Below are 14,560 nucleotides of genomic sequence, written 5' to 3'. Positions count from 1 at the left end.
CGGTTAGTTAGTCTTTATTGGTGAAGGGGGGGGGAGGGGGACTTATCTGTGCCGTATTGTAGGGATTTGGCGCACTGTGGCCATAACGAAGGGCAGGCAGAGGGGAAGAATGTTAAAAGACTCGCTGTGACAAATAGAAGCAAGAGAGAGAGAGAGAGAGAGAGAGAGAGAGAGAGAGAGAGAGAGAGAGAGAGGATAACCATGGCCCTCCCCCGTACATAAAGAAAAATAGGTAAGTAAACAAATAAATGGATGTATTGAAGAATATTAATAATCGAACCATAAAAATTTCGCGAGGAGAGAAACACAAAATAATAGAAAATGCAAATAAAAAGAAAAGAATTAAGAAAGAAAGGAAAATAATATAAAAATTAAAGAATATGCAAAATAGAAAGAAGATGAATACCTGTGGACTGACTGACAGACTGATTGATTTACAGAGCCAATGCACCGCAACATCAGGGTCATATGGAGCTTCAATAAGGATCAGCAGGAGGAGCCTTCGCCTTTACTATCCTGCGTCAGTTACTTTAGATGACGAGTAGATAGTTTAGCTCATCACATACCTCCTCTTAGGGTCAGCAGGTCTGTTGCTGCTAGCTTTCGTTTGTTTTTCCCTTTTATAGAGAAGTAAGAGAGTCGCAGGGAGAGAAGGAAAAAGGAATAGAGGTAAGAGAAGAGGAGGAGAAAGGAAAGAATGGGAAGAAGAGAGAGGAGGAGGAATAGGAAGGGAGAGAAGAGGAGGAGCTAGATGAAGAAAAGTAGGAGGAAGAGAAACAAAAGAGAAAGAACGAAAAAGAAGAGAAATGTTAGCAGAAGTAGAAGAAAAGGGTGAAAAAGGAGAAGGAGAATGAAGAGATACAAGGAGAAGCAATAGAAAGAGACAGAAAAGTATGAAGAGGAAGAGGAGGAGAGAGGGAGAGAGGAGGAGCGGTCATCACCAAGCGTAAAAAAAGTGTAGATGTTTGACAAGAATGACAATAAGATATATGTGACGATGTGTGAGAATTTGTACATAAAAAAGGAAGAATGTTGATACGCCTTTTTTTTTGCCCCGGAGAGAGAGAGAGAGAGAGAGAGAGAGAGAGAGAGAGAGAGAGAGAGAGAGAGAGAGAGGGGGGGGGGGGTTATACATGACCGCCTGTACTTGTGTCGCTGTATATCGAACGTAAATTGCCGTTGGGAAGCATCGACCGTTGTCTGACTGGTTTCAACTTCTTTTTTTTTTTTTTTTTAGTGTGCGTCGTGAAAAATTATATTGTAAAAGTGAAGAAAACCGTAAATGTTTGTTATTCCTTCACTGTTTGATAGGAAAAATGTTTGTGCTTTCGTTTATTTATTTATTTTTTTATCTGGAGGAGTTATGTATGAGAGAGAGAGAGAGAGAGAGAGAGAGAGAGAGAGAGAGAGAGAGAGGGTACGAATTCGTGCAAGCTACTCAAATAATTCTTTTCGCCTTATCGATATGCTTACAAACAAATATATTGCGCGCTACATGTCTGCATCATTCCTGAGATCCTCAAGCAAACACACACACACACACACACACACACACACACACAGTCCTGCCGTCCTGCACCGCCGCTCTTGCAAGGGTCGTATTCCTAAACGCTGTGCTGCTTCATCTCCCCTTAAACATCCTGCACTGGAAGTTATCTGGGTTTTGAAAGGTGTTTTCTTGTACTTTATCACTGATATTGCTCAGTAGAGAAAATACACTCCAAGACTTGACTAATCATCTCTGTGGCCTTTGAAAATTTGCTCATCTGGAAGCTATCAGGGTTTTCATGATTCTAGCGATAGTTTACCGTGGATTCTGCACTTTGATAGGAAAATACACCAGAAAATCTGATTGATAATATTTTTGTCCTTTGAAAACTTGCTCAGGTGGAAGTCATCAGAGTTTTCAAAGGTGTTTTTTTACGATTCTAGTAATAGTTTACGAAAGATTCTGCATATTTGAAAAAATAAATAAATAAATAAAAAACACACATTAAACCCTAATTTGTCTTTTCTGTGGCCTCTGAAAAATAATCTAAAGAAAATTTGGTGCGTTTGAGAACAAGGAAATGAAAACTGTCCTAATAGAAGCTCATAATATTTAAGAACACTGAAAAAAAAAAGGAGGAAGAAAGTATTATTCTGTATTTCAATGACAGTGTAGGCGATCATTTTCATGACCTATAAAAATCATTATATAAATTGGAATATTCAAATGATTGGCTAATTAATGATCCACCACAGCCCAATTAACTTTAGGATAATTAGTGTAGCTTCTGGAACACTTAAAGTCTCAGATTTATGAATGACGTCATGACCTGCCACATTTTTTATCATGGAAATAATGTGGAAAGTTTCAGTTTTAATTCTTATCATTATTTTTTTTTATTTACTATTTTTTTTTTTTCTGATCACCGGTCTCAGTATAGTTAGCGCCTCATTAAAAGATATACCTTCTATCGTCAATAATATATCGTCTATTACATATTGTCTGTGAAACTGTATCTTCTATAATATATTGCGTATTACATATCACCTGTCCTCAGTATTATAATTGATGTGTTGTTTAGAGGTAATCTTTTAACACTGAAATTTCAAATGCTCCTTTACTGATTTATTTTTCTTCGTTTTATCGTGTGTTCTTATCTAATACTTCATTACGCACGTATACTGCTTGTGCTCAATAAAATATCTACGCATCCATATCTGTATGTCTGTCTTTATCTATCTATCGCCGCGGGTCTGGGACGAGGGGCGGAGGTGGGCGGCGGGTGTCGGCAACGGCTGCTGGTTCCCGTTCGGTTTGCATGAAGAAAATAACGATTGACTCGAAGCACACGAAGCCGTTATTGACGCGCTCTCAAAGTCTGGTGGGGGTGTTCTCTCTGTCACATGAATTTTGACTGACTTTCTATGGCGTGGAAATGTTCACTTCTATGCCTTAAAGTCTATTGGTGTTTATTTATGTTATCTTTATTATTCCTATTATTATTGCTGTTTATTATTATTATTATTATTATTATTATTATTATTATTATTATTATTATTATTATTGTTGTTGTTGTTGTTGTTGTTATTGTTGTTATCATTATTTTAGCTATTGTTGTTCTTATTGTTATCATCATTGATAATTTGTTGTTGTTATCGCTCTTCTTATTATCGGTAGTATTAATAGCAGGAACAGTAACAGTAGGAGTAGCAGTAGTAGTAGTAGTAGTAGTGGTAGTAACAGTAGTAGTAGTGGTAGTAACAGTAGTAATAATAGTAACATCGATAGTGGAAGTGGTGATATTTTACTAATACCATTATAATTATGTAAATGGAAGCACTACTTAATACTGCCACATGATACAAAACCAAAGATAATATAAGTTGAATGTTTTACTTAAATTTAAAGTAACGTTTAGTGATTAAAAAAATATCCAAGTTTTTAGGGATAAATAGCATATCCTCTGTTTTAGGGAAGCAAGGCCAGGCTGCTGCGAGAGGCGCCTGCAGCCTTGCATTGGGCCGCGTTAGGCAAGCCAAGGTACAGGTCGGCGAGGGCTCTCCACCTTTCCTGCCTGGCGCTAAGCTTCCCTCACGAACACTTTTGTTTTGGCTGTTTCCACTGATTTGTACTTGTGTGGTTGTTTCATCTCGTGCACAGAAATATCTCCTCCTTCTTTCCTTTAGACTGATCTTTTCTTTTCCTCTTACTAATCCTATTTTTTTTTTATTTTCTTTTACTTTATTCTCCTTCCATTGTTTCTAAAGGAAATTATGTGATATTCGTACTTTGCACATGCTCTCTCTCTCTCTCTCTCTCTCTCTCTCTCTCTCTCTCTCTCTCTCTCTCTCTCTCTCTCTCTCTCTCTCTCTCTCTCTCTCTCTCTCTCTCTCTCTATATATATATATATATATATATATATATATATATATATATATATATATATATATATATATTGTACAGTACATTCTGGCATATTCCCTTCCCAGCAGGAGCCCAGCAGCAGCAGGGACCGTCTATTAAGTACTGCGTTCCTCGCTTCTGCCTCGCTCGGAGAAAATTACAGCCACTGTCGAGTGTTCCGTGTCATCCAGTAACGAGGAAGCGAGACTCACCACCACCACCACTACTACCACCACCGCCACCACCACCCGCGGCCAAGATTTACGACAGCGAACGGCGGCGGCAGGGTTTCACTCACCGGCCACCGCTTACCCGCCGCCTCGCGCCCGCCGGTCCACCGCCTACCGTGGCGGACACCTCGCAGAGAGAGGAGGAAGGATAAGGACAGGGTCAGGAAAGGCAGCAGGGGCAGCAAAGGGTCAGGCTATTTGGTGAACCGAGTAATGAGGCGCTGGCGAGGATTTCATTGTTGTTGATGTTTAAGGTAATGATTGGAATGGCGATAAACCTGATCCCCAGTGTGCATGGCTGGGTCACCTCTGGGGCTGGACGGCCTGGCCTGGGCTGGGTGGATTCAGACCGGACAGAGGCCGCAAGAAACAATGAAAAGGTTTAGAGGTAACACAAGACATTCGGGTCTCTTCACATCGGTGTTGATTCGGCGAAGAAGGCGAGGAAGGAGTGGTGAAGAAGCGTGAGGAACGAATGGGTGTGGCGAGGACGAGGCAGCCAAGCGGGCAAGCAAAAGCCGTGAGCAAAGGCGAGGATGGAGGTGAAGGTGTCGAGTAGGGCGAGGCGAGGAGGCGGAGAAGCGTCCTGGGATGGGACGCGTGAGTGATCGCTCAGACCTTTGTTCCCGAGGTGCGCGATTGACTGGCAAGGAAAGTTACGAGCAGTCATTCTCACCGCGACAAAAATAGAACAATAATTGTAAGTGTGATAAAAAAAAAAAAAAAGATAAAAAAAAAAACTGGAAATATATCGTGGCCAATTGGCACAGAAATATATTATCTCAGGGACATTAAGCGTTTTTCCCAAGCCATAATTACGGACTCTTAAGATGAATAACAACGCAAAACACGCACACGAACGACACGGTGTCATGACGGACGCCCATCCCCGTGTTCACTTCTTGCGCGCCTCCACACACCTTCACGCCTGATAAGCCACCTGTCTGGGGCGGTGAGGCTGTTCTACGGCGCTCCTGCAGAAGGGTGAGGCGTGCGCGTACCTCGGAAGGGTGGCTTATTACCACTGCCGCCGCCGCCGCCCTCGTTGACCCCTTGGCCGCGTGACGACCAACTCGCCAGATTGAATATTAATGCTGAGCGGAACAACTGTGTCACCTGCAAACTTACGCCAAACACGACCTTTTCCCGCGTGGTTAAGGCAGAGAGGGACTGGCTGCCTTCACCTTCGCCCCTCCCCTCCCCGCCACCGCCGTCCTGCCGCGCCCATTGTTCCGCGGTGGGACTACCGCGGCGTGGGTGTGAGGACTCGCCAAACCTGCGGGAACCTCACACCCACACACGTGCCCCCATGCCGCGATTCGCCCACACTTATTTGGTTCACTCAAGCTCTCCTTCCCATCCACTTGGTTCCGCACGCTGTCCCACATGCTCGTGCACGCCACCCACGCCTTTGTGTCTCCCACCCACATAGATCCATGCTGTACACGAACACCGCCATCATCGCCCACGCCCAGGCCTCAGATCACGACTCCCGCACACCGCCGTCACTCCTCACACACTTTCCCGAGCGTGATGAAATCTTGCTGAAAAATACACACATGAAGAATTGTAATGTATACCCCACAGAACCATGAACACTCAGTAGAAGTAATTCACTTTGTTTGGCTTTGAATAAACCCATCAAATCCAGATACAACTGCCATAATATAACGCACAATAATATCTTATTAAACTAAATATTCCAAGTCGATGTAAATAGAGAGATGATGATGTGTGTCATTGGTAGACGATTATCATAATTTTCTTATATACACAGAAAATACCAGAAAAGTAAGCTTTTTATTAAAATTACTGCTTCAACAGGACACAGCTAATTAGAACGTATTGTAAAGCATGTGGTACCGAAGAAACAGGGAGGGTGAGGTAGACAAGGCGGCGGAGGGAAAAGCCAGGTGGGCAGGGGAGGCGTGATCTGCGGGGCTGGCGCTCCCCTGCCCCGATGGCTGACAGCCCACACGCTGGAGGGGTGGCGAGCACGGCGGCAGATCTCTTGCTTTGGCAAACACAAGTATTTAAATTATTTTGTTCAACATTACCTGTATATTACATTAGTATTGCATATGGCTAAATGTCGTTATTATTTTTTTTTATTCCAGCAGTAGCAACAACAGTAGTAGTAGTAGTAGTAGTAGTAGTAGTAGTAGTAGTAGTAGTAGTAGTAGTAGTAGTAGTAGTAGTGGTAGTAGCAGTAGTAGTAGCATAGTTCGTGGTACGAGCATTGTTATTATTATCTAATTTTCCGAGCGGGCCATGGCGGGCGGGCAGGAAGCCAGAAGCAGCATCCTTACCGCCCGTATGTTCCTGGACACATTCCTGCACGTCTGGCCCGGGCTGGGGTGGCGCGCCCCGCTTGGTGTCCCTCTCCCTCTCCCGCCGAAGGGCTGCCTCCACCAGCAGTCACGTCCCGCGGCCCGCGTGGCGCCGTGAACACATCCGGGTGTTGTGCCGCCCTGTAATTTATCCTCATTTTTATTTGTATCGAGTTAAACATTATTTTGCTTCTTTGTTTTCCATGTATCGAGCTGCATTTTGTCTCCGCCGTGTTATGTCGGGTACAATATTTATGTGGGCGCATTGCATCGCATAATGCATTATTTGTCAATATTATGATACCTCTATTTTTACTCCGTCGCCTCGTACATCGCCTCATAACCCACCGTGGCGGATTCTATTTGCAGTTCTCTTTCTCAACACTGGTTGTGTTGCCTGTGTTCCAGGTGACAGGTGGAACCGCTATCACCACCATCACCACCACTACCGCCGCCGCCACCGCCACCGCCGCCGTCCTCTCGACCACCGCGCTCATATTTGCCGCTTAACGACCTCTGCCACTCGAGCTGCCTTTACTCCCCGCTTAGCCAAGCTTTACCTTATCCTTTAATCTTTTATCTCCACCCTTAAACTGGCTAGGGAAGTTTAAGCGTTTTGTAACAGCCTTTCAGCACAGGACAGCCGAGGTGTTGGTGTCGCAGGGCGGTGCAGTGGGGTACCTCGCCTGGCGCTACCAGCAGGATAGTAATGATGGATGGCACTGTGACAAATTATCCACAGTATTTCATGTAATTCTTCAGCTTAGTGGAGTTACAAGCCTCTCGTGCACGAGTTTAGGCAGGTGATTAAGAATATGAGACTCGGCCTATGGTGGAGTGAGGCGTAGAATCAGACGTCATTCCCAGCCTCAGCCTCTTAATAGGATTCCGCACGCAGCTGCCGACCTTCGTTGCTGACTTGTGTGCTCTTTTGTTCAGTGGTACACAAAGCAATCTTAGAGGAAGTACTGACAGTGTACTAGGAAAGGCTTTCACCAAAATATCTCGGTGCCTAGAGGAGAAAGAGCGTGGGCGAGCTGGAGGCACTGGGAGCGTCTTTGTGATGAGTGTGAGGGAACGTTAGCGGCGGATCGTGGCTCGCTCAGGCTAACTGGACGATTGTTGAGCAATTATACTCTTAAGTGTGCCTTTGTGTGCTCCCCTGCTGACGAAGGGGAGGAAGTGGGAGGAAGGAGAAGACCGTGGGAGGGAAGGGAATGAGAAGAGAACATAGTAGAGTACGCAATATAAGTAGAATAAAAAGAAATATGTAACAGCGGCAAAATTAACCTAGATAAACGTTTATTTTATTACTGCACTTTGTTTTTGTTTCCCGGCACAAGAGACATTGCTGGAGGTATTACTGAGGAACGCTTAAAACGCTGATGGGTGATTTATCAACGCAAAATAATGTGTGGCATAAGACTGTCATGTTGCGTTCATCTAAATTAAGTAACATGTAATAATGAAGAATCTAGTAGAGCAAAAAAACTGTGATGTGAATGTAGATTAAAAATTTACTTAATCAAGAACCAAAATGTTTGCATGTGATGATGAATAAAAATGTTGTGAGAGATATTAGGTTCCCAGCCCACTGCCGCCCACGCCCGCCTGCCCCACCCGTGTTCCCGCCCTCACCCGCCCTTGGCCGCGCTCTCATGGGCACTAAAAATATTCACGCACATTCACTAGACCATCTAAAATCAACACACACACACACACACACACACACACACACACACACACACGAGAACCTCAAAGCCACGCTCATGCCGTACAAAGGAAAGCAATGCCTGCTGTAGAGAGGTTTACTTTACTTATGTCTATAGATATTTCTCTAATCTCTGCCCCTGCGTCTCCCTGACTCCCTCCCCCCTACTTTGTGTAATGAGGCAAATGAAGACTTCATGTAAAAAAATAAACAGATGTGTGATGTTAGCAAGAAGAAAAAAGAGAGAAAGAAAAAAGAACGAGAATCAACATCGTGACATCTAGGTAGACAAAAGGAGTGAAGGGCAAGTGTTGTGTGGATCTTGTTTGTGACAGATGGCGTGGTGGAGGACGAGGAGGAGCGGCTGGGCAGGAAGAATGACAGGAAGGACAAGCAGGAGAAGGTTAGAGGTTAGTGAGGAATGGTTGTGGGTTGTGGGTGGAGGAGAAACGGAAGCTTCCCCTGTCATCCTTGACGGTTCTGTCCCAGCTGTGTGTTTCTTTATACGCATCGCTCCTTTACGTGGAAATCATTCTTTTGATATTTGTTTTATGAAAATGCGCTTCAGGGAATTCGTCCTCCGCGGTATTGATATGCAAGGAAGTGCTGGCGGCGCGAACAGCGTTACAGAATTCATGCACGAGGAAGACACGCCTCGCTGCCTGACGGAGGAAGCGGAGGGGGAATGAGCATGACGCTCGCCTCACTCCTCAAAATGAATGACAAGGACCGGGAGCACGGCAGTGGCCTGAGGGAGCAGGGAGTGTTCTAAGAGGTGATGGAAGTGAGGAGGGAGGGCAAGGAGTGTCCCGGCAGCTGGGAACTCACGTCTTCAGATACTAAATGATGCACAAGTGAACCTAAACACGCAGCCAACATGCAACACTTAAAGGTCACAGCCCGGGGTGGTGTGAGGGGGGCGGGGCAGTGCTGAAGCACCCGGCGCCCCTCCCGCCACCCTGGCACGACAAGAACACTCTGTAGGAGACAGACCTGACGTGACTGTGTTCCCAACATAACTTCCCTAGAAACCCCGACAGGAGCCGTGGCCCTGCCGACCGCCGCAGTTAGAGAAGGAAAGAAGGAGTTAGAGAACATGACGTGATACTGACCGTCGACGGAAGGCGAGGGGCACTGCGAGGTGAGGTAGGAGCCCATGGTGGAGTAGGCCGGGTACGAGTTTTGAGGATACATCGGAGGGAAGCTGTAGCTCGGCGGATTGTAGCCCGGCGTCGGTGGCTGCTGGTAGCCGAGGGGCTGCGCGTAAGGCGGCGTGTGGGCCATGGTGGCCAGCCCCTGCTGGGGCAGGTCCATGTATTTAGAGGCCAGGTCCTGGTCCGGCATGGTAGCGGTCTCGGCAGAAGCCAGTTTGGTGGATTGTGTGAGTCCGACGGTGCACGGTACAGACGGAGCAGCACACGGGTGCGAGGGTACGCGGCACACAGCACTTCGATGGTGAGTCACCAACACAGGGGCGACGCCTCGCCTCACAGCCCCGCCAACACTCCTGATACACTCTACAGTACTTAGCTTCACTGCAGAGCTGATACTTGTGTGTGCGTCTAATCCCTCAAGGTAACAACTATCAACCCTGGAGCTGCCGCCACGCCCCCACACGCGAGCTCTCCGACCTGATTGGCCGCCGCCGCCTGCGGGAGCCTGTTGAGAGCAATGACGTCGCCGCACCCGGCTCGACTGGAACCCCCACCACCAATCACGTCCCCCCGTCGCCGTGCTAGCCCCGCCCATTCCAGGCGGCTCCTGGAAGTCATGCAACGGCTGCTGCTGTGCTTGACAGGTAAAGCTGAGACGAGAAATAGAACACACAAGTTATAACTCGCACTTAGAACAATTACATATAAACTATATATTGAATTTAGTTAGCAATTGTAAGACTATAGTCGTTGGAGGCCTCGTTTTAATTTAGTTCAGCATTAAGTCTTATTGGAGGCATGCCTTCGTGTCTAGTACCAAGACCTGGCGGGAGCAGCGAGAGGCGGGTGATGGACCAGCCGTCACCCACACACTCACTCTTTTTCCCTCCTCCACCACCGCCGCCGCCGCCACCATCACCACCGCCTCCACCATCATTCTAGGGCATGTTTATTCGTAAACTACAGCAATGCTAATATCTTTAATCACAACGTTGACACTTTAGGTCAGCAGAGGTAGACCAGCAGAAAGGTGAAAGGGAAAGCAATCATAGCAGCCCCCCTGAACCTTCCCATGCAAGTGTGGAGGAAACAGCACGAGTCATATACAGACCTAGGCCACGCTGTACAGGCCGCACCCATCCCTCCCTGCATCACCAGAGACTCGTGCCTGAAGGAGCTCAACCCCACTGGCCTTGCTATCGCCCCCTTATCAGGAGTAGTGACCCCTGAGACGTGTTCCTGATCCGAGTGTTCGTCGATCACACCCGTCCAGCCCATCCTGCCTTGCTTCTTCCCCCTGGAGCTGGCAAGGTCGAGGGAGGCGGTTCTGAAGGTCCATTGATAACTCGCATACTCGCTCATTCATTCATACTCACCCGTTACCTCCCATTAAGCATTACTCTCGGCGGCACCCTTACGCCCTAGCCAGATAAGGGCCAATTTGGCATGTGGTTCTGGCGATGATTTAAGGCTTTCTTGCCAACCAGTCAGTAATTTCCTTACAAATCCTTATAATCAGAGCCGCGCCACCACCTCGGCCACTTTTTAGCACCGACTGACAATTGACTCTCGGTTTCGCTCAAGTGACCTCACACCACCGGCCGCCTGGACACTCCACGACCCCACCCCGCCGCCCCCGCACGCCCCGGCCACGTCCTCATGACTCCCGGCGGCCACCTCCTCCTCCCTCACTCACTCGCCGCGTCCGCCCCACCTGTCCAGTTGTGTTCGCGTTACCGGGGCTGGATTTTAGTGGCTTAACAAGCAATTAGGACGCAGATAGTGTCATTACAGCCACCAGCACGCGGCTCTAATGGCTTGATGGTGTCATAACCGCGACGCTTTTTTTTTTTTTTTGTGAATGAACAAGTTTCTGAAACGAGGTGTTATTATCGCTACTCCAGGAGGGAGAGGGAGAGAGAGAGAGCCTGGAGATGAATGGAGCTGCAGTGTGTATCTGTGTGTGTGTGTGTGTGTGTGTGTGTGTGTGTGTGTGTGTGTGTGTGTGTGTGTGTGTGTGTGTGTGTGTGTGCGTGTGTGTGCAGAGAGAGAGAGAGAGAGAGAGAGAGAGAGAGAGAGAGAGAGAGAGAGATCAAGCAGACAAAAAGAAAAACAGATAATCATACATTCAAAGGGAAACGTATCAAAATACACACATAGTACACACACACACACACACACACACACACACACACACACACACACACACACACACACACACACACACACACACACACACACACACACACACACACACACACACACACACACACACACACACACACACACACACACATACACACAGGTGGCGGTACATAACTAATGGAGCCATTGGTGACAACAGCACCGTGATGACACTAACGAAGTAGATGCGAGTGTTTAGAGTATCAAAGTAGAGGCAGCAGCAGTCCCCGGGGTGGCGGCGGCGGTGTCGGGGTGCGATGAGGGACGCCAGGCTGGAGGCAGGCTGGGGCTGGCGGGGCTAACTCAGGACCGTATTCTGTAATGTTTTTGCGCCTCACCTCCGCTACTTTCAGTTGGCTGTAGTTGAAGTGACACGGGTTTTCTGAGAGTGTTTTTAATGTTCTAGTGACAGATTAACAAGATTTCGATATTATTAGCAGGAGAAAGACACTTGAGAACTCGGCTATTCCTTTCCGTGACCTTTAAGAATAGTGGTGGTGAGAGAGCAACGCGTTTCCGAATACGGTTCACCCTTTGCCTGGGGAGGGAAACAAGTGGCAGAGTGGAACACCTAACCCTTTCACTGCTGTATTCGTCCTTTGTTAATTTTCACCGTAAAAAAAAGAAAATACACATAGATAAAACAAAAGAAAGAGACAATAGCAGATTGATTGTGTGTTTTCTAGGCTGCAAAACTATTCAGAAGAGTGTAATATGAAAAATTAATGTCTAACAAATTGTACGTGATTACAGGGAAGACAAAAAAAAAAATGTTCACCAGAGAAAGGGTTAAGGAAAGTGTGAAGCAAATGGAGATTATTAGTTTGATATAATGGAAGTGAAGTGCTTGTGTGTGTGTGTGTGTGTGTGTGTGTGTGTGTGTGTGTGTGTGTGTGTGTGTGTGTGTTGGGGGGAGGGGGTAGGAGAGCCTCAGGCGGGACCTCGAGGCCAGGTGAGTGATGAGGAGGGAAAAAACTGTGTCGGGAGCGAGGCGGGCTGAGCGGCGCCGTCCGAAGGAGATCCTTTGTGGCGATCAAGACGCTGTTTTCTGTTTTTCACCAAGGCCGTACGTCCCCCTCAGTGTAGGATATCTATTGATTCCAGAGCGTAGGAGAGCGTTGTGTGTGTGTGTGTGTGTGTTATTTATACTCGTTAAGCTTCATTAGACTGTATTTATATTAAAGATCATTACAAAATAGAGATTTAATGCAAATAAAACCGTTTGTATCAAAGAAAAACTTTAGAGATATGAAAACATTATTGCGAGAGAGAGAGAGAGAGAGAGAGAGAGAGAGAGAGAGAGAGAGAGAGAGAGAGAGAGAGAGAGAGAGACTTGTATATATCCCCATCAGTGAAGAGAAGTTGGAGAATATTGATGCGTATAACCTCTCCCCATAAGCAAACGGGAGCCGCGGTGGAGTCATCGGGCACTTGAAGATGAGCTATTTGACTTAATGAAAAGGGCACGGCGTCTGATCAGCATTAATGACTGCAGTGGCAATGGAGAGTGTTAGTTACCTGAGTGGCGCAGATTACTGAATTAATTACCATCCGAGATTCAAATGGTAGGAATGTAGAAAATTTAATACATTCCCAAGTCTTCACCATATGATGAACGTGTTAAGCTAAATCTCCTCCCGGCGCGTACGCACTTACACACACACACACACACACACACACACACACACACACACACACACACACACACACACACACACACACACACACATGCATATATTAAGCGTCTGTATCCACGTATGTACAAACAGATGTGCACACACTTGCACTTACACACGCACGCAGACTCCTAGAGCACACACACACACACACACACACACACACACACACACACACACACACACACACACACACACACACACACACACACACACACACACACACACACACACACACACACACACACACACACACACACACACATTTCTCTCTCTCTCTCTCTCTCTCTCTCTCTCTCTCTCTCTCTCTCTCTCTCTCTCTCTCTCTCTCTCTCTCTCTCTCTCTCTTCCTTATTATTGTTATAGCTTATAGTTTTCATTATATATATAAATGTTTTATTTTATATTTGTTTTCCTTTTTCATTTTTATTTATCTATATGAATGGTAAAGAAAAAAGACAGGCAATGACTTTTTTGGTTGGTTTTTTTTTTCGTGTCGTATTTACTAAGTTAATTATCCTATATTTTTTTTTTGGCATGAATTGAAAATAAGCTCTCTCTCTCTCTCTCTCTCTCTCTCTCTCTCTCTCTCTCTCTCTCTCTCTCTCTCTCTCTCTCTCTCTCTCTCTCTCTCTCTCTCTCTCTCTCTCTCTCTCTCATTTCCAGCTTCTTCCTCTTTGCATGTTTGTTTATAAGCTCGTTCATGTGACTCTCTCCGTTTCTTCCTTTGGTTGATTTTTTTTTTTTTTTCATCATAAGAGTTTGTCTGTCGATTAGTTAGTCCATGTCTTTATTCTCGTCAGCTTTCCTTTCAGTGGTTATATTTATATGATTTTGAGCACATGTGTCCCAGCTCGAGACCACATCTGCGCACTTCCACACCTGCACACACCTACACATACACAGAGCGAGCGCACCCTTCAGTCAGTATTTTCATTTAATTTCTTCACCACGGTTCTTTCACCATCCACCCCAAATGGTTTTCTGCAATTATAGTTTCATAAATCATTGTATATTTTCCCACTGAGGTGTTTCATGTAAAAAAAAAAAATCGACGTATATGACTTCGTGGATTTATTCGTATTCAACCTATTTCACCAGTTTTCATATCTGTTCAGACAGCTAGTGACTTATTTCTCATTAGCAGTACAGATCATAGTGAAAAGCTGAATTACCTCATACACTGACTTCCACTCTGCTTCTGACAGTCTCACAGTTTCCCCGAGCAATTACGCACACGGGCGACAGATTCCAGGCAGATCTGAGGATTTCAGATTGCAGGAAGACGCTAAACACAGTAGAAGGGAGTGAGCAAAATTACTCCACTTCTTATCTCAATTGTATACATTACTGCACTTATATTTAATTCAATGCATCTCTTGC

General features: G+C 46.0%; 1 protein-coding gene and 1 long non-coding RNA gene across 7 annotated transcripts in view; one reads left to right on the top strand and one right to left on the bottom strand.

The window, feature by feature from the left end:
• Positions 1-5,742, top strand: part of LOC135114688 (uncharacterized) — a 162,128-nt gene extending 156,386 nt beyond the window's left edge. Inside the window, exon 4 of one of the 3 annotated variants that reach the window (XR_010275629.1) lies at positions 3,979-5,742. This is a non-coding gene — a long non-coding RNA (uncharacterized LOC135114688). Of the gene's footprint in view, positions 1-440; positions 1,046-3,978 lie in introns of those variants that run through there. The other 2 variants (XR_010275630.1, XR_010275626.1) reach the window with 2 other exon arrangements.
• The window catches only part of LOC135114633 (homeotic protein distal-less-like), a 102,858-nt gene extending 92,931 nt beyond the window's left edge, over positions 1-9,927 (bottom strand). For all 4 annotated transcript variants that reach the window (XM_064030427.1, XM_064030433.1, XM_064030441.1 and 1 more), the window contains exon 1: positions 9,276-9,927. In XM_064030427.1, the coding sequence (XP_063886497.1) occupies positions 9,276-9,912 (637 nt within the window). In that variant the 5' untranslated portion in view covers positions 9,913-9,927. The remainder of the gene's footprint in view (positions 1-9,275) is intronic.
• Positions 9,928-14,560: the final 4,633 nt, after the last annotated feature.

The sequence above is a fragment of the Scylla paramamosain genome, chromosome 2 (assembly GCF_035594125.1).
Source record: "Scylla paramamosain isolate STU-SP2022 chromosome 2, ASM3559412v1, whole genome shotgun sequence".
In the NCBI taxonomy this organism is placed as follows: domain Eukaryota; kingdom Metazoa; phylum Arthropoda; class Malacostraca; order Decapoda; family Portunidae; genus Scylla; species Scylla paramamosain.
Note: the sequence above shows the minus strand (reverse complement) of the source record. Positions and strands in the feature narration are given on the sequence as shown.